The sequence below is a fragment of the Haliotis asinina genome, chromosome 6, assembly GCF_037392515.1.
Source record: "Haliotis asinina isolate JCU_RB_2024 chromosome 6, JCU_Hal_asi_v2, whole genome shotgun sequence".
In the NCBI taxonomy this organism is placed as follows: domain Eukaryota; kingdom Metazoa; phylum Mollusca; class Gastropoda; order Lepetellida; family Haliotidae; genus Haliotis; species Haliotis asinina.
This window is the reverse complement of record NC_090285.1, coordinates 3707909-3731951: the sequence shown is the minus strand read 5'-3', so window position 1 is coordinate 3731951 and position 24043 is coordinate 3707909. Positions and strand designations below refer to the sequence as shown.

Genomic DNA, 24043 nt, shown 5'->3' with positions numbered 1-24043 from the left:
GAAACATCAGTCATTAAAGCCATCACTCCTGGCAGTTGCTGGAGTTGCTGAGGATGATGATGTGAATGGTAGCTAGATGTACGTGTTGGGAAAGCTTCACTTACCAACTTCAATCACCGACCTCCTTGTTAGAAACTTTCATTTAAGAATCTGAAGATGGTTGGCCTGATCACCAATATAATTTTGTCTTTAGCCCTTAAGACGGTGTGTGCTGATGGCTTCATGGCAGGAGGAATCAGAGAGAATCTGTGATTGATTTAAGTACTTTACCGATTCCTCCCAGTGTAACAGAACGGAAAGCGAGCATCAGATGCCTGCAACATCACCCAGGGGCAATTACATCCAAACTATTTCAAGTATTTTGTCATGTCCTTGTGTCAAGTTGGAGGAAGGCTGATATGAGTGTTAATCTCACTCATAGCCAATATGTCCAATATTGCAGCTCCCTCAAATACCACCTGATATGTGAGTTTGCCACATGGGTTGCTTTAACCAAGCTGTGGATCAGTATCATCACCACCAGCCTGTATCACCCACCCCTTGTGGACATATATACACCAGCTTGGTGAGATTCCATTGAACCACTGCACATGATATTGTCCAAGACTCAGCTGTCACACAATATACCCCAACTAGGCGATATATCTTCCTCCTCAGTGTATTCAGCACCTCTGGTTGCCAGGTTGTATGGTTCACTTTACAGTTCTTGTCACAATGACATCTCTTCTTACATGGATGCTTCTATTGCAGATTACCTGATGCAAGCAGTGATGCGGTGAAGTGGTCGTGGTTGACGCTGTCCCCTGCTGGTCCAGTGTCACCGAGGCAAGTGCCAGCCTTCTAGCTACCCTGCAGATCAATACAGCAGTACGTCTCCCAGCTCGTAGTACATCCAACTCTGTGTATCTCTGTATGGGGACACTGACAACACTGGAACAATGTAGCAATAAGTGGCAATTATTACTTACACCTACTTGTTATCATGGATATCATCTAAGTCACCTGACCCTTGGAGCTAGGAGGTCATTCACCCAGTCATAGGTAAAACAAGTGTGTGAAGTGTGGAGATGAGGATATCGTTCTGGGCCGAACAGAAGTGGTAAGTGTTGGAACAAGAAGTGTGAACACCCTGGATGCCATCAATTGCTGTCCACTTATAATGTCATGTTCTTTTAAGCAGGTGCTCAGCTGACTTATTGATGTATGAGCAACTTATTCAACTTTTTAGCCTCCTTCCAGCACATTGCCTTGGTTGTGTCAATATGTATGGATACCGAGCCATTCCTATGATACCACCTGCAGTGTGATGCACGTTCCAGTGACCTTAGGGAACAAAGATCAGCACGCGGGCAATTAACGTGTGTATGTTAATATCCTGGAGTTGATGATATGGAACTTACGGAGATGGGGAGTCGCCAGAGAGAGTTGGGGCAGCTGGCAGTGGTACCAGTGGCGCCGACGGAGGAAGTCACTTATGGTCCGGAGTCTGCACACTCCACGTGTGAGTCACAGGCAGCTTGGGTCGAATACAAGCCTGTGCTTTCACAAATGGATCGCCTGTTGGATGAACGGTACAAGGCCAAGTTAAAAAGTAACGTTACTGCTACCCTGCAAGCTAAAGTGTATAACTTTCTAGAGAGGCCGACAGGATGGAAGTGCTTCATATACCACTTCACAGTGTGAGTATATTTTTTTTATGCAGTGTTTATCATGGGAGTGTTTACAGTTTTCATCCCACCTATTTTTTAACAATAGCAGGGACACTGTCTGCATGCAACTTGTGAAAGTTTGTGGAGATAATTGTGTGTACCTGTCTTAATGAGTGATGAGTTGAAAATATGAATTGTTTGTGATGTCTGCAAACAGACAAACTTCCTACACATGTTAATATTGGGTTTTTTATTTTTTTATTTTTTGGTTATTTTACATGAATATCTTGCTTTTGTGTACACTCTGTCGAATAACAATTCTTCTAAGAGCTTCATAATAATTAGTTCTGTTAAAGACAATGGCAAGTCTGATCTACTTACCAAGAGTAGTTTTGCACAGAATCTACGTACACTTTACACAATTAGAACATGCCGTTTATTGATTTACTCCATACATGATACATCTATTAAAAGGTATGGTATTTATATGCACTCGCCCTGCTGGCCTTTACCTGGTTGTATTTGCATGAAGATGAGACCATCACTTCTATCAATATATCGACAGTGGCCGGAGTGTTTGGCCAGGGTGGTTTTCACATGATTATTAAATTATTATGTTGATTAATCGCTTAGGGAGTGATATTGGATAATAGCGTGTGTCAGTAATTTCCTTCATGAACAGTTTAAGCCATCGTGGAAATTGTTAATGTTTTCAAGGGTGATAAAGAAAAACAACCAGCTACATGGAACTATGGAACTGTACACTATTTACAAAAACAAAACTGAAATCTGATTCTTTCGCATTGCGCGGCAAGACACATTATCTAGAGTATCATAAAAAAATAAACAGGTGTTAAATACTTTTGTGGCATATATATTTTATGCTGAATGTGAACTTACATGTTTATTTTTTTTCTTATTAAATGTTAAAATCAGTTCAAAAGTTTATTGTTTGATGACATGTACAAATTCTGCTTCGATGTACATGCACATGTCTGTGTGATCTCCTAACCAAATCCATTACACCTGTGATGTTCTCAGGTAGCTTGGCACAATGGTGTATTTGTTAACGTCAGCTGTAGGACCAATTCCCTAATTGTCTTTTTTTTTTCTAGTTAACTACAGGATCACACTGACTTAAAGTTTTCATTGGATTCAGTTTAATGTACAATTTATATCCTGTGTGAATTCATGTACAATAATTTTTTACTGTAATCAGCTTGAATGTTTCAACAACATGTTGCAAGTAAAACATACTTTTCCTCTGAAACCTTCTATTTGAGTTAATAAAAGACATGCTAGCAAAGCTGGTTGCATAGTTTAAAAGTTTAGTATTGGAGCCAATTTAATGTTTCTGTATTTCTTAAATGGGTATAATTTTTACTGTCATTACGTGATTTTGTTACACACCAAATGTAAACATCACTGAAGATGATATTTTGATGGCAATAGTATTGTTTTAAGTATGTTTATCCTGGCAAAATCCCTTTTAGAAATTCTACACAATAGTCATGTTCTTTAGATTTCTAATTAATTCCAGCAAAATATGTCAATGCTGAAGACAAATTACAATCTCAGCCAGTTACAATTTACTTGCAATCCTTTAGCTAACTAAATAGCAACTGAAAGCATTTATCAGTATTAGCTATCAGTATTTTTCCTCCAGTTACGTGTTTTATGTGTGGCAGATCAACCAGTGCTCCGCATGTACTCACACAGTAGTACAGTGATACGATCACTGAAACATGTGGACAGGAGATTCAGGTGTGAAAAACCTGCTGTGAACATTTGTAATGCAATTATGTTGATATTTCGTTACTGCAGCTGTCCAACATAATGTTATTGCAGTTGTTCAATGTAACTGTATGATGGTCATGTACAGACAGTTTGATGTTATCACACCTATTCAGTATAATGTTATTACACTTGTTCAGTATAAAGATATATCTGTTCCATATAGTGATATCATACCTGTTCAATGTAATGATATCATACCCGTTCAAAAAAACTGTCATTAGACATGTTCAGAAATTAAAAATGTCCGTTTTTCACAAGAAATGAGTAAAAGCAAAAACACATCTTTCCTGTGCAGACATTGTGGCAGTAAGAAGGTCATAGTGAGAAACAGACTTGAGAAGAGAATTTGTCAGTGACTCAGTTAAATATTAATATCGTCGAACTGGACTGAGAGCTGTTTCCCTGACAAAGGCAGCCTCATGTTGTAGTTGTTTGATTGCAGTGTACATTAGCACAATGCTGCTACATCTCTTGACCCTGGTGCTAGCACACAACTGGTAATGATGTCGTGTCAGTCATTGATGACTGGGCAGGTTGCTTAATGTTACAATCAATGACCAAATGTTGATAATTGTTATGTTCAGTGTGTTTTGTGATTAAAATATAATTAATTTGAATCGGAACTCATCCTTTCCAAACAAATAGAAAATTAACGTGAAACATTCTGAATTGTATTCAGTGTTTCGATTGTATGCATTCATAGAATGATGCTTGTACTGAGATAATGTCTAGAGGCTTGCTGCAGCCATAATGTATACCATCCTGCATACCTGACGAGCAGAGCAACTCAAATTCTCCAGCCGCTGTGACAGCGTAATCAGCATCACCACCATTATCATCATTATTGTATTCATCCATGTGATTTTCTCTCTGGCCTCATGTCATCCTTGGTCATTAATTACTGTATGACGTCATATTGTCATGGTGACATCATATTGTCAATATGACATCACTTTGCAACAGCTGTCACTGAGATGTACACTGGTGAACTCACAAGAGCATATAATCTAAACTTTGTAGAGACTGTACTTTTTTAGATATATAAAGTACACAACAACAGTTTTCCATATTTTACAGATATGTATGTACTGTCCACACACTTAACACAACTACTTACACACACTAAAACATCCACTCACACTGGGATTACAGGGTGGATGAGTGAGTGAGTTTGGTTTGAGTGTGTTGGTAAGTGTTGTTGTAAACTTTCTCAGTACTGCAGTCAGTCATGTTTGACAGATTATTTGTGTGAAAAACAAATTAGATTCCTTTCAGATGAACGGTTAATGGTTACATTATGAGTAAACTACATCTGGTGCTCTGTTCTATGTGCCAATGTCAGTGATAGTATTGTATTAATTTCATATTTCTGAGGCCATATACAATTCCCTTATTGATGAGAGCTATTGGAGGCTTCAGTTGGTGACTCGTCATGAATAAGTAATGTGTTTCTGTGTGGCAAGCAACCCATGCTATAGCGATGCTTCAGTGCGATAAGCTGATAGACCAGTCATCTGCCAAAGGGCATGGATGCCACCTGACAGTGCTCCTTATACGACAATAGGAATTAAGCATCAATTATTTATAGTGATAAAGTCACCTCCCCGAGCATCAAACAATGAGCTGCAGATTGGGCGTGGGTTAGTTGTAGCAGCCACCTCACTCTTGTCACATGTCAGTACTATCACTGAGTGTGTATCATCATCATAATCATCAACATCGTCATCGTCATCGTCATCGTCATCATCATCAGTAGCATCATCATCATCAGTAGCATCATCATCATCAGTAGCATCATCATCAACATCAACAAGCCATTCTGTAAATTCAAAATGTATGATGTAAGAATGCTTCTAAGATAGCTTTTTACATAGACTACAGAAACATCTTATTATCTTTGTAGAACCTGGTTCCATGTAGACAGCAGGAACATCTCAGATCTACAGTATACTGATAAACCTGGTTCCTTGTGGACAGCAGGAACATCTCAGATCTACAGTATACTGATAAACCTGGTTCCTTGTAGACAGCAGGAACATCTCAGATCTACAGTATACTGATAAACCTGGTTCCTTGTAGACAGCAGGAACATCTCAGATCTACAGTATACTGATAAACCTGGTTCCTTGTGGACAGCAGGAACATCTCAGATCTACAGTATACTGATAAACCTGGTTCCTTGTAGACAGCAGGAACATCTCAGATCTACAGTATACTGATAAACCTGGTTCCTTGTGGACAGCAGGAACATCTCAGATCTACAGTATACTGATAAACCTGGTTCCTTGTAGACAGCAGGAACATCTCAGATCTACAGTATACTGATAAACCTGGTTCCTTGTAGACAGCAGGAACATCTCAGATCTACAGTATACTGATAAATGTGGTCTCAGTTTTAGAGGATTCAGAGTTAACTATTAAACCCAGGTTTGATACTTTTTTGACGGATAATTCTGACAAAGTAGACCTATAGCTTTAAATGAGATTCACTGTAGCCGAGTGAACACTCAATGTCATGACAGTTAAACCATTGTGCCTGTAGTCAATATTTCAGTATCAATAATAAACTGAAAAATCAGCTTTCATTCAAGAGGATGAACTTCAGGTGGACAGAAATCTATTAATTTCAGGATAATAATATTGCTTGATATAGTTGATAATGTCTAAATTCTTTTGACAGGCTCATTAACTAGCAATCTCCTCATCAAACTTGGAGAATTTATTTAGCATCTGGGGGTAGTCTGCTGGCTGAAAGGACCGCACTAGCTCTCAAGATTTAGCGATGTCCTGAAATTATTGAAAATTGTGAATGAGTATTAAAATGGGAAAACCATGTTTTTTATGTGTTCAATTTACAGTTCCTAGTCTGATGGGGCCCTGACAATATCACCTCTCTGCACCTAATTGGATTTGCCAGGCGGCCGGGAAACCTTTCCCAACCTTACGGGAAGTTGTGAAAAAAATGAAATCTTTGATACTAGAAATCCCCAGGAGTGTTCCTCCGATTCTAAATCCAAGCGAAGCTTTTATTAGTGAAAATAATCTTGTTTTTCACTGGATTTTCACAGGTGTGGTCATCCTTCAAAATTGGTTTGCCTTTGAAATAATGTGATTGAATTTAGGACTCCAGCCATCTTCATTACCGGCCATGTTTGTATGCTCGGATTCTCCAAATCTTATTCCCTCTTGTGCTGACATTTTCACCACATCAACTGGATATAAATCATTGGAAGTATTTTATTTTTAACATGTCACCAACATATTGGGTGTTGAGCATTCAATGAAATAGTTCAAGTTGCGACATCGTGCTCAGGTTGTCCATCCGAGTATCTGTGATGTCTACATGATTAACTTCATGAAGTTTTAAGGTGTAAAATGTCCAGTATTAGATGTGCTAGACCAGGCATTGTTACTGGTATAAAGTTTCTTTTTAAAACATCATGGTTGGGGAATGCCAGAAATGAAGACTGCTAAGAGTTTGATTTGAAAGTGTATTTTTAGATTTAAATTTGGTAAGATGGTAGATATAGAAAGACTAAATGAGTTTCAGCTTCAGATCTGCCTTTGTATTCCACACTGTTCACAATAGCTAATGATATATTGGTTGAAGACAGTCACTGATTGCATGTTGTCATGTAATCAGATGATGCTCATACTTTCAGCCCCTGGTTTGTCCAGTTCAAAGTTTGATATTTATAGTCGGCTGTCAGGTACCGTTGAATACTGCTAATTGTGATGATCTGTGTGTGTGTATGTAATCAATGCAGCTTGCTTGTTATCCCTTCCCTGTCAGGGTGACCTGATGTGCTGTACATATTCACATGTACTTCTTTGAGTGGCATTACTTAGAAGTTGGAAGATATTAGTGTCAAGCAAGAATCAAGAATTAAAAGTCCTTTATGGTTCAACTTCTTTATTATACAAGGTCACAATGTTTCGAGACAGATTCTAGTCTCTTCTTCAGGTGAATCTGTCTCAAAACATTGTGACCTTGTATAATAAAGAAGTTGAACCATAAAGTACTTTTAGTTTGATTCCTCCAACTTCTAAATGCCTTTGAAAGAAAGAATCAAGAATCTATGTCAAAATGTTTGCTTCATCTGTGCAAAGAAGTTGTTCATCTATAAAGCTTTTCCATATATTGTATTCACAATAATAATTTCTAAAAAAAGCCCCAAATTTTTAATTTATCTCAGTAAGAGAGTGACATTTTGCTCCCATGTCACATAGCACAAAGCAGGGAATATAATATTAGGCTACATACAAAATGGAATATCTTAAGAGCTGTTGACTAGATTCTTTTCAGGTTTGGTGACCTTAACCTTCATTTCAAGGTCACAAGGGGACTTTACCATTTTACCCTTGATAGTGAGATATCCTAAGAACAATCAGCTGGATTTTCTTCATATTCATCACCAAGCTTCATCCTGTGAAGGTTTGAACAACTTCAGAGCAAGATATCAAGAGGTTGACTGGTCATGTTTTGGTTGACATTTAACCTCATCTTGAACTATGACCTTCACTGTTTATTTTTTATCCCCCAAGTGGTGCGTTTTGCTATTTACAGGTTTTTGTGATATATTATTTTCTCGGTTTCCATCGAAACGTTTCAGACTTAGTCACAAAATGGATGGATGGGCTTCCTTTCTGGAGTAGAACTAAAAAACTTCTTAATATCTTTCAGTAAAACTTGGTAGATAGGTGTGGCAGACCCCATAGTGGAGCCTTTTCTTATTTACAGGTTTTTGTGATTTATTATTTTCTCGATTTCCATGGACATGTTTCATACTTAGTCACAAAATGGAGGGATGGGCTTCGTTTCCGGAGCAGAACTCAAAAACCATTCAATATATTTCTGCAAAACTTGGTATATAGGTGTGGCAGACTCCAAAGTGGTGCTTTTTACTATTTACAGATTTTTGTGATTTATTATTTTCTCGGTTTCCATGGACTCGTGTTGGACTTAGTCTCAAAATGGAGGGATGGGCTTCGTTTCTGAACAGAGCTCAGAAACCATTCAATATTTTTCTGCAAAACTTGTTACTTACATCAGTCAGAACCTAAAGTGGTGTCTTGCCGGGGAGATATGTCATCTTCTGATGACTCTTGTTAAGTTTGATTTGATGATTTGTCACAGAGGATAATGTCACCATAGTGACAATGCTTGTTTAACATCTCCCTGAGTTATAGAAAATGCTTTGCCTTGTATCCACCAACCCACACTCTGCACCATAGCATAGAACATGGGACAACAGGAATTAGCACCACACATTGTGCCCATGTGGGGAATAAAACCTAGTCCTTCCGTGTGACAGACAGACATTTTATCTATTAGGCCTGTCCACAGTCCTATGTGAAGACATGAACATTGTGAAATTGAATATTGGTCACAAATTCTGGTAACCCTGCTCCATAATTGGCATCCTATAGATTCCAGGGAGTGAGCTATGATGATGATGTGGCAGGTAATAATTCATAGTCACAATCTCAAACCAGTGATTGTCTTACAAAATATGATTCAGGATATTTAAACTTCCATGACCACCAAAGAATGAATGTCTTATACATGTAATTTTTAAAAGACAGTATCATGCCACTCCCATATGCAGACTTCATTTCGACTCAACTCTTCTAGCACTGACGTTATGTTTTGTATTGGCAGGGCAATCGGTAGTGGACTGTGTAGTATGTATGTCCATTGTTTTGTGCACAGCAGCAAGGGAATATCCACAGCAGTATAGTTGGTTAAGTTGCAAGGCTTTAGCCCAAATGCCAACTTGGAGACACCAGACTGATGGATGGTAATGGATGACAGGTCAAGGTCATCTGTGGAAACAGTGGGTGTACCTGTGTTGTCTTAAGCAGCTAGCAGACATGCCTAATACATGTGGCGGAGGACAGGCAGCAGAAGGTGTTCCAGTTTACAGTAATATTGCTCTGTGGGTACTATTGCCAGATTGTTTATTTTTTAGTTACTGAGGGTATTGAAGAAATGTTATGTGACCATCATGAAACTTAATTTTTTTTAAATTTTACTAGATCTTATCTTGATGTCATATATACCACTAAAAAAATTATAAAAACTACTGTTTCATATAGCTGATGTGGCATCAAATACTAATTATAGTATCACAGGCAAGTTGAGTGTTGTGTAACTTCTTTACAGGGACTTAACTAGGATTCAAACCTACCAACAGATCATGGCAGTCGTAAGGGAGGTAACTTACGGGAGGAATTTTGTCTTAAATCTTGGAGTTGTGTAACTGTGTGATTACCATGTCTGGAATCAGGAAGATGTCAGCTGTATACTTAAAGTTAATGTGGACCGTTTAGGCTTGGAATTGCTGGTTTAGGTGCACATAATAACTGTAGCAGCAAATGGATGTTTTGGTGCCGTTTCTGTTTTCAGCATAAATATTCTAAACCAGAAGTTCAAAGGAAATATCCATGTCCATCCATCACTTAATCCATTTTTGTCCAGCTTTGATGTTGTGTGTATCAAAATTGTCTCTTTTCACCAAAGCTTTCATGGAGTACAAATAGAGAGTGTTTTTGTGTCATCATGTATACCTTGCACGCTAGCCCGCTGTTGAGTACACAATAGAAATACTCTACATGGTGCCATGAGTTCAAACATCAGTAACAGCAGGGACTAGGGCTACTGTTGGAGTTGGGGAGGAGCAGTTTCTTGTTCAGGGGTGTTTGGTGGGGGTACATATGAAAACTGCAGTTTCGGAGTAACACTTTCCTGTGTTAAGGCCCAAGTAGATACTCCGTAGACAACACTTGACCAATGAAACTGAAGCATCTTGATTCGTCCACCATTGACAGCATCTGGAATTGTTCAGAGTTTTGAATCTTGATTGTCATCATGGCCTCCTTGGAGGTTTGTTAAGTAATTTCTTTATGTGCTTGATTGACAGTTGGGAGGATGCTGTTTGATGAACATTGACAGCTTTCTGGGTTTCATCTCCTTCTATTCTTTGATACAATGTTTCAGGGCTTGGTCTGAGACCATCATCTGGTAAAATTAATAAACGGTAATGCTCGGAGTTACTGTTCATTAGTCTTACCTGACTCTCAGACTTACAAGTTACTGTTTGTTAGCTTTAGCTGATGACGGTGTCAGAACAAGCCCTGAAACATTGTATCAAAGAATAAAAAGAAGATGAAACGCAGAAGATTCTCTATGTTAATCTCTTTATGGCTGCTGCTGAGCCATTTCTGCACAGAATGCCTGTAATGCACAGAATGTCTGTAATGCTCTTAATTCTCCCATGTTTTCTTGTCATTCTTTCACATTGCTATATTTTCTGTGTAAATCCCCTTCCTATCATTGTCAAACTGCTGACAATGCATGGCTGTCCTTGTGTTGATGTGATATTTTGTTAGGATCATCATTGGTTTAGTGTGCTTTTGTAGAAACAACTGGGAAAACTGTGTGCAGTCATCTTAGGTGTATTTGAAACCTTTAGAAAAAGGGTTGATACTTGGTATAAAGGCAGTTTTTACTTATTTATTTTATTGCAACAATTGTCTGATAGTCAACCTTGCAGCTGTTTGTTTCATACTTTTGCTTGCCTTTGTCATCAGCATGTAGGAAGGAATTATTAGAGTGACGATAAGGAAGGTAACTTTTAAACGGCTGTCTCTGTTGACACATAAACACATCAATTTATCAGGTGAACTGCAGTTCTGTGCACCATTTTCATGTAAAATTTACGTATCACAGTTAATTTGGATAACATGTTTCTCCCAATCATCTCACTACTAAAAATAAATTTCAGATTCAATTCAGTCCATGTGAAAATCTTGAACAATCCACCAATTTCAGTCCCATGTCAACCTCACTGATGCCCATTGTCTTGCAACGAACATTTACTACAATGGCTGAAATACCATGAAAAACAGCTTAAAACCAAAATTACTCGCTCCCTTGCTACCTGCTCTCTGCCACTTGCTGCAAACAGCTCTTCATTTGCGCTCATTTCACTCCAGGTCTAGTCTTGCCTTTCCTCATATTCCTAGAGGGAAATGTGTTATCAGTTCAACTTGGAACACTTATTGAAGCTCTGCACTAAAAAGTGCATTACCATAGTAATAGGACAGAGAGCACTAAGTCCCCCAGACAGTTCCAGCAGGAGTGATCAACATGCACCATAGGAGAAGGTATCCAGCACTTTGTTGTCCTTGAAAATAAACTAAATCAACCAACACATTTTATGGCATGGAATTCTTCTCAGCCCACACAACTGAATGCGTGGCCTTTGTGAAAAGCACTATAAATGTCTGTCATCAAAGCCCCATCCCTTCCTCATGTGAGAGGCCCAACCTGCTGCCTAATGTGTCACTTCATATGGTCTTTGATAAGTCAATATTGTTTCATCCTTTGGTTCAGTCTCCCCAACCCCTGACAGGGACAAAACATGCCGAGCTGTTAGAGCTCCCGCCCAGGGCAATATAATTGATTGGAATGGTACATGCTGGGGTCAACTCTCTGGACTGAGGTTTGCAATTACCAATATTGGGGCATGGTCTTACTGGAGGTGACCCATATGGCAATAGATTACAGGCGGTGTTTGATGAAGCGTTCCAATTGGATTACTTAAGATTACCAGATCAGCCCACAGACAAGCTGTTTAGCTCTCTTAGCTTACAATAAGCCATTTTTCTGCCATTCCTTTTTGGTTTCATTGACAGGTATTGACTTTGATCTGTCAGTGGACCTCTGTACAGAGAGCAGCACCTTCCTAGTGTTGTTCCTGATTGTTGGAGCTACTTGACCTGACATCAGCTGATAATTTGATAAAGCTGCGGTGTCACCTTGATTGTGCAATGAAAAGTGAAATAACCCAACCTGACATTGAACAAGAGGATTATGATTCATTCACATAAGTAGACATTAAATGTTATTGTACAAAACAGACTCAACACACAGGATATATAATCCTTATTTCAAAAGAATATGCTAATGTATTAACAGGATAGATACATGTCCGTAACACTCTAAGCACCTCTATTTTGGCAGGGATTTAGTACCCTTTGCCAGAGTATGTACGTGCTTAACATCATGTTAACACATTGTATGTTGTGCATTATGTTTAACCAAGTGCAAAGAATTCACCTGTATTAATTGAACAGGTAAATTGTTCATGCATCACTTGAATTGTAGCATTTGATGACTTTATGTATAATTAATGGGAGTGCTGAGCCATACATGACATGCATATCAACCAGCATGGTGACTTGGGGAGAGCTTGAAGCCACTGTTGAAGGTCCTTGTGCCCTGCTGGTGGACAGGGTAGAACTCATGGGGTAGCATCAAATAACATGGGGCCGAACTGGATCCTGGTGTTAGGTGCCCTGTAAAGGACTATGTTGTCATTCTCGGTTTTGATGTCTTCTTGAGAGAGAACATGTATTCATACTGGCATATAAATGTTATATAAGTGGGAGATCATGCAGGTGTACTCTGTAAGGTGTCATTGTGAAGGTGTTGATCATCATTGTATAGTGGGAAATGTACTTTAAAATTGTTGAGATGTGATTGCATTGATTTTCTGGTGTGTTGTTGAGTGACTTAAAGAAATATGAGGAGCTTATTCATGAAGAGATGATTAACTTATGTTTTCTAGGTTGAGGTGAGGTGAAATGCGGCTTAACATACTACTTCAAATTATTTCACTCATATGATGATGTGCATGCATGTGTATGTGTGGCTGCTTGTGTGTGTATGTGTGGCTGCTTGTGTGTGTATGTGTGGCTGCTTGTGTGTGTATGTGTGGCTGCTTGTGTGTGTATGTGTGGCTGCTTGTGTGTGTATGTGTGGCTGTGTGTGTATGTGTGGCTGCTTGTGTGTGTATGTGTGGCTGCTTGTGTGTGTATGTGTGGCTGCTTGTGTGTGTATGTGTGGCTGCTTGTGTGTGTATGTGTGGCTGCATGCATGTGTATGTGTGGCTGCTTGTACTTGCTTAAGCTGGTTTTATTGTACTAGCTCACGAAGAGACAAGTATGTTATTAAGCATGAATACCCAACTCAGACACATTATAGAGACTCCAGACTAACCAGTCCTTTTTGTACTCATTAATGCCAAGTGCCAGGCAGAAACCAACAAGTACCATATATTAACGTCTTTTGGTATGACACGGCCAGGCATGGAACTCATGACATATAAGCCTTATATAGTATCTATCAATGTTATCTATGGGCCTTGTGTATCTGCTTCGTGAGCTTAGAGTGAGTGAATATGGTTTTACACCACTTGTAGCAATATTCCAGCAATATCATTCCTGGGAACATTAACCAGAAAAATGGACTCCACACATTGTACCCATGTGGAGAATCGAACTGAAGTCTTCGGTGTGGACACTTTAACCATTAGACTACCCCACCACTCCTCATGAGCACTGAGCAGGTTACTAGTGGCATAACCAGCCAGAACTCGTGGCACCCAGACATCATCACCGAACATAAATAGAACTCAGATAATGCCAAGAATTTTCCACATGGTTATTTGATTTGGCAGAAACCTTTGAAGGATGACAGAATATTGAGTTCCAGGGTCAGAGAGTGGGCACTGTCAAGGCCAACCAGACTGCCTGTTAAGTGCAGAAATTCAGCCATTGTGGAGGTCACTCCAACTGGAGTCCCAACTGACATTTAGTAATTTCGACCTACCAATAACTTCTACTTCAGCTGTGACACACATGTGCTCAGTCTGTTAATGTATGAATTATGTGTTGTTTTGTCATGTTGATAAGGAGTAACACTGTGAAAGATAAAGACATTTCATTGTATATTTTATTCATGTAGAGATAAGGTTGACTTGTATGAAAGTCTTGGTGTAGTTTATCAGAGAAGATCTTTCTAAAGTCAGTGGTGCATTGGGGGTTTCCCCAAAGTGATAAATGTCAGAGATCTGCATCAGGACTCTCATCCCACCTCATGTGTACAGTGATAAAACTGTTAAGGGCAGCATTAAACTCACTTCCCTCCCACAGTCAAGTTAATGATAGTGACTACCTTCGAGCAAATAATGATTAGTCATGTTGATAAGCTTTGAGTACCTGGCAGGTGGGGTGTATCTTATTAATCCATCCTTTCCAATTGGTAGCATGTCATTGATTTAGATGTCATTTAGATAGAGCACTAAAATTTCTGCAATTTCATCCTTCTCTGGAAGTAATTAGAACATCCTTGTTATGAAGCAGGTGTTGAACATATTATGCAAGCACTTCTTCCAGCTACTGAATAATGATCACTGTTTGAGTATGCAAGTAATCTCAGTTACTCAGTGCTTGTTTTTCTTCTTCTATATTTCTGTCATTTTTTTTATATATATTTTTGTTATGTTATTTTGTGCATGTTCAGTCTGAGTCTTTATGTTTTGAGTCATGCATTCCAAGACAGAAGTAGATTTGCTATTAGCTATTTTACAGTGAAGTACAGTTCCGGGGAAGGGTTTATACTTTATTCACAAACACCTTTTGTCAATGCTGATTTTCAGATATTAATTCATGTACTTTTCACCAGTGATTTACCTTTTGTGCCCTGTGAGATTGTTTAATCGAGACTAATGATGCTCTAGTATCATTTCATATCAACACCCAGCAGGCAAGCTACTGCTGTTTAATAATCTGATTTGTATAAGGTCAGCTCTCTCTGTCTCTTGATAATGAACTTAACATCACAGAGACTTTGTCATGTGTTTTGGGAATGGTCATGAAATTAATATAAAAACAATGGATCCTTGAACAGGATCAATGACCATTGCTCAAGAAGACTTCGGAATTCACATTGGTTCTTCAAACCTAGGCTGTTGTATTCAAGCAAACAAGAGATTCTAAGTTACATTTTTCAGATCTAGCCTTAGAAAATGGGAGCCTATTACATGATTGTTTATCCAATCATTATGATGAGTAGGTTTGATATGAGTGGGGATACAAATTAAAACTCATTGACTCACTAACACAAAGACCCTGTATACATGTGTCACTGACCCCTGCTGTGATGGTTTATCCAATTTACAAAACATTTCCTGCACTAATTAGTTGTCAGACACTGGCATGGGGTTTGTTAAACATTTGTACTAAAAGATGAAATATTGGTAAACATCTTGGAGTGGTCATTGATTTCTGGCACAGAACAAAGAGGATATAGAGTTACAGACTGTGACCGTGACACCTGGTGTTCCCAGGGTCTCCATTACAACAGGCCCTGGCTCAGGATACATGGACACTACACACTTGCATGGTCTCCATTACAGCAGGCCCTAGCTCTGGATACATGGACACAACACACCTGCATGGTCTCCATTACAGCAGGCCCTAGCTCAAGATACATGGACACAACACACGTGCATGGTCTCCATTACAACAGGCAGTGGCTCAGGATACATGGACACAACACACCTACACGGCCTCCATTACAGCAGGCCCTAGCTCAAGATACATGGACACAACACACCTGCATGGTCTCCATTACAGCAGGCAATGGCTCAGGATACATGGACACAACACACCTACACGGCCTCCATTACAACAGGCCCTGGCTCAAGATACATGGACACAACACACCTGCATGGTCTCCATTACAGCAGGCAATGGCTCAGGATACATGGACACAACACACCTACACGGCCTCCATTACAACAGGCCCTGGCTCAAGATACATGGACACAACACACCTGCATGGTCTCCATTACAGCAGGCAATGGCTCAGGATACATGGACACAACACACCTACATGGCCTCCATTACAACAGGCCCTGGCTCAGGATACATGGACACAACACACCTGCATGGCCTCCATTTCATACACCAATGATATTAGTGGCAACCAAATCTCATTTACAAACTTGAAACTTGTAAACATTACACAAATACATATGAACGGTTGCTAGAAACAGATTGCTGTCGGTGTGGACTTCAATTGACGTGTTTCTGGACACTTTGGTTTGCATGTGATTAAATTAGTCTCGAGGGAAATACAGTCATTTCTCATAGCAATGCCTGACACCACAGTCTTTGATACACTGGGAACCATACACAAAATAACAGTTATACTATGTGCATGAAAAATATGATGTTTGATGAGCTTTATTCTGTGTTATGCATATGTATGTCTTATACCACAGGGGTCATCCTAGGAGCCCTTCCATACGGGAAGGGATGACTGTACGTTATAGCTCTATATCTTCGAATAGTGTGTTCAGTAAAATTTAGAGGCACAATCCAAACCATTTAAGGTAATGTCTGATGGATGGGAAATAAGGGTGTTATTCTATTGCTTTCAAGACTTATTTACCATATAATTCACAAATGGCACCTTTGGTCACATTGCTTTTAGGCACTTTATTGATGAATAATTATATTTGAAGAATTAAGGAGCCATTCACTTTACTTGGAGAGTAAAGGGACCATTCATTTCATTTCTATCAGTTCCATGGCAGAGGTTTTTAAGTAAATCGTTTATTCAGAAATTTGAACCAAATGAATAGTTTTGTTAAAAATACCTAAACTTCAAAATGTGTGATTAGCAAAAAGCAATCTGTTCTTTGATGGAGCTCAGTAAATGTACAGATTCCTGGATACAGCTTGGAAAATAATGAACTGTTCTCAGAACCAGTTTCCCTACTTTAAAAATCAAATGAATAATTCCAGGAGTACTTTGTTTGTGTGCTTTGAGCCTTAGTAACAAGCACCTGTTATTAAAGTGGCAAGTGTTCTCAAGTGTTACAATGCAGGGCTCTATTCCTCAAAGTGATTGTAGTGCTAAGATGGTTAAAACTCCCATGCTTTAAAATAGACTTACGACTGTCATAGAGTCATGGTTGCTTTGGGGAACGAGGCCCAGGGACTGGTCACAAACAAATGTTTAGCTTCTTCCTTACACCAACAGAACTCAGGTTCAATCCTTGGTCACCTTTCCAAGTGGGAAGTTCATGTGTAATGTTCATATAGCGGTGGAATTTCTCAGTTATTTAGAACGTTCAGGTCTCTTTGTTTGATATGTTTTCCAAAATCATATCTGTGGTCATTTCTGAAATTTCCATCACTTTTTTGAAGAAAATATTTTAAAAAGTTTGCTTCTACTTCATCAGTTTTTAAAATATTTGTTGTGAATATGATGTTTTTTTCTTAAAGTAAGAAATGATAAATAGATAATCTCACCCAAGTGTCTAATATATGAATACAATTTGATAGAGTAACTAATATCGAAGACTTTCTGAGGATATTTTCTTTTTTATCAACGAGTTTTGATATAATTGATATCAGTAGACAGGAGAGTTAGATTCTATTTATCATCCAAAATCAGTCTTCAAATAGTTTTCAATGAAAAATGTACAGTGATGTCATAGCATTGTGACATCATCAACTTCATGACGTCTTAGTATTGTCAGGGCATTGTACAAAATCTACTGTCATAATGGTATGTCCTAGGATGTATTGTCTGATCTCATACAAGCGATGTCCCTTGTGGAACACCGTTTTGCATGATAAGGCCAAATAATATGCTTTTATATGATCTAAAGTACAGTCCACAATATTATGCTAATACGCCATTGGTTCCCTACTGCATCACATTCTTTATTGCCCAGAAAAACATACCTTGGAATTGCAGGAGGTATTTTTAATTTTCTTGTATTTAGATCAATCAGTTTCCAGAAAGCATTGAGTATTGACAAGAGTACAGTATTTTTGGGTTGAGTGCAGTGGGAGATTTCATGACGTGTAATCTACTTACTGAATGTCCTTATCAGCTATTGAGCATCTGGAGAGCCACAGACTCACAACACTACACTGAGAGTAAATTGCCAGGTCTTGTTCTGTGAGGAAAAACAGAGATATTGACATTTGGCCATCATTCCTCACACTGATAATGACCATTATCCATAAAACTGACAAGTAAGCGGATTCCTACTTTTTGTAATTACCATGGATTGGGTTTGATTGGTGTCTGCTGTCCTTTAATCCTCATTCAATTCTAAAGATTCTCCTTCTTTTGATGTCTATAATTTGATAAACATGTCAGGGAAGGGTTGCAATCAATAGCACTGTCATACCTTGTGAACATCCATTCTGACGATTACCGTAATAGTGGCAGTAGAACCACGAAGGATTATTTGTTCAGTCGGTTCAAATTCAGTTTCACGGAAATAAACTGCACTCGGGATCAGATTCATGAACAGTTTGGTATCGTTTTTTACTTATTTCGCTCAAATGAAGATAATGAACACCCAATTTCTTCATATGGTGTTGTCAATAATTCATGACTGGTAAAAAGAGTCCCATTCTCTCTTATTGCTACAGTTATGCCAAGAACGATTGACTATCACATAATGATTGAATTGGTGATATAGTTTAGACTCACTACTGTTAACTAGATTTTGCAAAATATTCCATTCCGTTTAAAGGCACTGTTTACATTTGAACTGATGTATTGTAAAACAAATTCTTAACGTCAAAAAGATTATTGTCATGAGTTCAATCCATGATGAAATTCAGTTAAATTTTTAACAAAAGTTTGCACCAAACCACTACTGTTCACATGCATGCTATTTGCACATGCTCATTAGCAATTTGATGCATGATCCTTGTGCAATTCATCTGCATAAAGTTTGCAGTTTGTTTCCTCATGTTAGTCAAGAAATTTATTTTGGATGTAACCATGTACAATGTATATAACATACAATGACTGTTTTAAGTCAGGCTTAAGTTTTGATGGGTAGTGTGTTGTGTCCTGTTAGCAATAGTCTGACAAAGTAGGTGTAAAAAAACATGGGTTTGTGTGGTTGCTCATCGTTTTTACTGAAATTAACATAGAGAATGTTAACATAGAAACATTGAATAGACTAACTGAAGAAGATTATAAATACCAGTTCAGAGATAGAATGTAAAGTGTTTATATCCAGTATATGTTACAACTGGGTTGAATTAGCTCTGCATTTTTCTTGATGCTGAGTGGTGAACTGTAAAACAAACCTTGCCAAGTACGGTCACTGTTGCTGTGTGTATAGTTGGTACTGTTGGTCACTGACATTCACAATCCAGATCCAAGAACTGGACTTCCTGATAATGTCACACCAATTTTATTTGTTGTTTTATGGATTTGTTGTTCTCAGAAAACCTAAAAAAAAAGAACCAAATCACGAGTCTAAGTGATATTCCTTCTCAATTCCAAAAGTTTTTTAATCTTGGCAATTTATGTTGCAAGTGTATGTTGGGCAAAACAATAATCTAAAAAAAAAAATATGTAAATTTACAGTTTCAGCCAATATAATCATTAGAATATTTGTTTTTTAAACAAATTTTTTTTTCTTTTTCTTAAAAAAGGCATCAGGATGACTTGGACAAAGATTACTGCCTCTTCAAAACCGTATTTAACCAACAGTCAACAGAGACATTGTTACTTAAAGAGAACAAGTAATACTGAAAGGGGAACGTAAAAGAACTTTTGTACTTTTGACTGCATTTGGGAAGAGGAAGGTGAAAACTGTATCATTTGTTTTGTGTAACCTCCAAGTGGATAAACTGCCAGTGATTCTGTAGTATTTGATTGACTAGTTAGCTGAAGATGTTTTGTTTTTGCTATGCCCACCAATGGACTGCTGTTTACTGATTGGTTGACAATAGAAAATGTCAGTATTTGTGTAGCGTAATCCGATCATCACTGATTCTGTGCAGTTGGAGTCCTGTTTTATGAGTCTTGTGAAATATGCAAACTGTGTAGTTATCACTGTCATTGTTATTCAGTAACACAAAGGTGATGTCAACTTAGTTTTAATGAATTCTCTTGACCTGTGATCTGTCAACAATTTGATTTCTGTCCTTATCTTGACAGGTACATAAATACTTACAAAACAATCCATTTACGCAGCAGATCCTGTAATCAGGACTATATTAACATGGAGTGTTAATCTTTGTCATGAACTTATCCATACCCCAAATTCCATTGGGAGTTGTCTCCCTAATTTATAAAAAAATGCAAGAAAATGGTGGATGCAGCAGTGGTATTTAATTGAGAGAGTGATCGACCCAAGCAAAGGAAAACTGAAAATAAAAAGGCATACACCTGGTTAACACTGAAAATGGATCAGAAAGATTGTTATGTAACGTTAGGTGTGCGCTTGGGTCATACTTTGACCAGCTAATGGTGGCCAATATTGCTTCAGGTGTAACATCTGGAGTTCAGGTCCTCGCAGTTCCATTTGGTAACTGGAGCATTCTTTGAGGTAACTTTCAGTCGATGTTTTATTTGGGTGATCTGACGTATAGATCATATATCATTCACAGTCAGATTCAATTTGGGGACCATATTTTTAGACATTGAGGAATTCCCCAAAAGCAGTTCTATACCTCTCTGCGTGAGTTATATCATTACCATTGGACATACTGATGCTCATTGTGGAAAAAGAGACAGCGTTGTTGAGTTCATCCAGACAAGGTCACTCACCGCAGTCAATATACCCCAGGAATGCCAAAAGGAATGAAGTCAATTCTTAAAGACAAATCAGTCTTTTTTGGAGTCTTTTCAACTTTTTGAAATGATTAAGGAGTATATGCTACAGATTGACAGGTCAGCCTTATTGCTCCAAGAGCTGCTTGTGTAGGCTGACCTCCATGTCCTGAAACTTGGTGATCTAGGTCATGAGGAATGGCTAACATGGCATCATGATGGAGGGCTGTGTGTGGTGGATAACCCTTTAGCATCAAATGTGCTATCAGCAGATAATTTGGATCTTGTGTCCTGAGTTTTTCATAGATTCAGGGACTTATCTAGATCTGTTTAGAGCCATTATTGGGGCAAAATCTAATACTAATTTCTGAAATAATTCCCAAATTGGTAGTTTGGTGTGGTGTATAATTAATGTTGTTGGTTTGTAAAGGAAATTTGCATTTTACTGGCAAAAGGATCAATACCAAAGAAGTGACTTAAATAGTTAGGTTAATAATATTGCATTTAATGCTGTGTTCAAATACAGTATTAAAATTCTTCAAATTTTTGGTGAAAAAAACAACTTCAAAAGCAATGCAGATTCGATCAAAAGAAAAATATTTCCCAATTTGCCTGCCTGTGGCAGTTAAGAACTCAACTGTGTTAAGGGAGCTGTGGTCAGTCCATCACAGAGTCCTGGAGCTGTGTTGTCGATTTATCCAATTTCATAAATCATTTTCCTTCCGCACTTAGTGTGAAACTGACAGCTCATGGCTTCATGTATTATTCCTGACTGTGTTCTGTTTTTAAATGTCACAGCCAACATTCAAGACAATGATTTCAAGCTGCACCTCCATCTGGATGGAAGGTCTTGACCCTCCATTTGTTTATAGACAGCAGTGCCTCAGGTCGGCACAGGATAAACACCTCTATTGGTACAATTACTTCATGTCAATTACTGAGCCACATGTGCTATGGCCATAACATAAGGGTATTACTTGGTGTCCTGCTAATTAAATCACCACAGTCTATACTAGTCCTGCTGCAAATGAACCATTGATTTATTTACTGCCCCTTACAATACAGCTGCCATTCCAAGAGCTTTGTACAAATACACATGCATACATGCACTAACACATGAACACACACATATGCATGCATGAACACACACATATGCTCACACACTCAAAAGAGATGTATGTTCAGCATTCTACAGCAGTATATTTAGAAAGATATGCAGACAAAAATGACACAGCACAACCGCCTATATGTTTCACCATTATCTTCAGGCAGAGTATACCACCCGTGAAGGTCCCGGGGTAGAATAGGCCTTCAGCAACCCATGCTTGCCATAAAAGGCGACTCAGCTTGTCGTAAGAGGCGACTAACGGGATCGGGTGGTCAGGATCGCTGACTTGGTTGACGCATGTCATCGGTTCCCAATAGCGCAGATCGATGCTCATGTTGTTGATCACTGGATTGTCTGGTCCAGACTCGATTATTTACAGACCGCCGCCATATAGCTGTAATATTGCTGAGTGCGGCGTAAAACTAAACTCACTCACTCACTCAGGCAGAGTATACAGTCACAGATGATATGGTGACAGTGTATGACAATGACAGCTGTAACATTTACAACGGTGAAATTGTTGTTCAAACATACAGAAATGGACACAATGTTTAAATGAAATAGTTTCTCTAGCTTTTCACTGCTTGGCATCAGTAATATTCATTTTGCGAAAAAAGGATATATTTCACATTCTAAAGGCATTCCAGCTGCATATTTATTGATATGAACTGTTAGGGGAATTTACTTGGTTTTGAGGTTCCTGGACATGATTTTTGTCTCTGGAGCACTCTGTCAAATGAATTCCTCAGGACATCCTTGGAGTGAGTGAGTGTCAGGCTTGAGCCGCATTTAGCAGTATTCCAGCAGCGTCACAACATTGGATACCAGCCAACCCAGGCACGCACGCAGAGAGAGGGACAGACACAGACACACACGCACGCACACATGCACACACACATCCTGGACTTACAAAGTCCACCTCAGCAAAGGGCCCCCTAGGTTGTCCATGATCAAGGGTGATTACGTGTGTACTGATTATGTGGAATCAGTTTCATCATCATGCTCTGCATGTGCACTAGCCTACATCTGCTCTCCCAAATGATTTGCTCATAGCCCTGTTAACTGCCTACTTCTTGCAAATGCATTCTCTGCACCAGTTCAACTTATCCTTGTTTGTCAATAAAAGCGACTAACAGTAGGAATGGGTGGTGAGACTTGCTGACTTGGTTGACACGTCACTGTATCCCAAATGCATAGATCAATGCTGATCACGGGATTGTCTGGTCCAGACTTAGTTATTTACAAACCACCATTATATAGCTGGATTATGGCTGATTATGGCTTCAAACAAACCAACCGAGATACGACTAGTTTGCCTCTGTTCAAAGTACTGTTAAACTCTACTCACGCACACTGTAATTGAATACAGGTGAGCTACAGAACCTTTGCGTCCATGCAGGGGTAGACATTATAAGTTGTTCACTTGACCCTCGGGACCCATGGGCTCATGAACAGTGTATTTATCTAACCGAACACCTGAGTTATAATTTTGGACTGTTTGAAGCACTTCTGTTGAATGCAAGGCAAATCACCATTTTGCAGACGACATAAGGTAAACAGATTTAGAGTTATCTCCCTTCCACCAATTTTCAATCGCAAAACATTGGTAATTTCCATGCTTGATGTGTGAGTCAGTGTTATTCGAGGTAGAAAAGTACTACCATGAAGCACCAGAAGAGTTCGGAATTCCCAGTGGTGTACATTGAAAATAATACATTGCCTGTAAGCGGGGTACATTGAAAATAATAGAGTAGCGTTTAGCCAATCAGAAAGCGACATTCATGTGTGAGGTAAGATAATATAAGTGGGCCGTGATGGACCATTGAACCACACGTTGATCTTACACCTCAATGTCAATTTTTAATTGTTTGAAACATGGGTACAATATAAGCTGTTCACTGGGCATGGACTAATGTACCTGCGATGCTCGTTTATGTTTGTAACATAAACAAAAATTAAGGGTACACCAACCCATGGGCCCACATCATATTTATCTTAACTAAAACATCAATTTTGATTTTTAACTGTTTG

The 24043-nt window shown here is 38.7% G+C and overlaps 1 protein-coding gene across 1 annotated transcript in view; it reads left to right on the top strand.

Annotated features, from left to right (window-relative positions):
• The window catches only part of LOC137286485 (potassium voltage-gated channel subfamily KQT member 1-like), an 88199-nt gene that overhangs the window by 11504 nt on the left and 52652 nt on the right, over positions 1–24043 (top strand). Inside the window, exon 2 of the mRNA XM_067818377.1 lies at positions 751–1679. Coding sequence (XP_067674478.1) covers positions 1390–1679 — 290 coding nt within the window. The 5' untranslated portion in view covers positions 751–1389. The remainder of the gene's footprint in view (positions 1–750; positions 1680–24043) is intronic.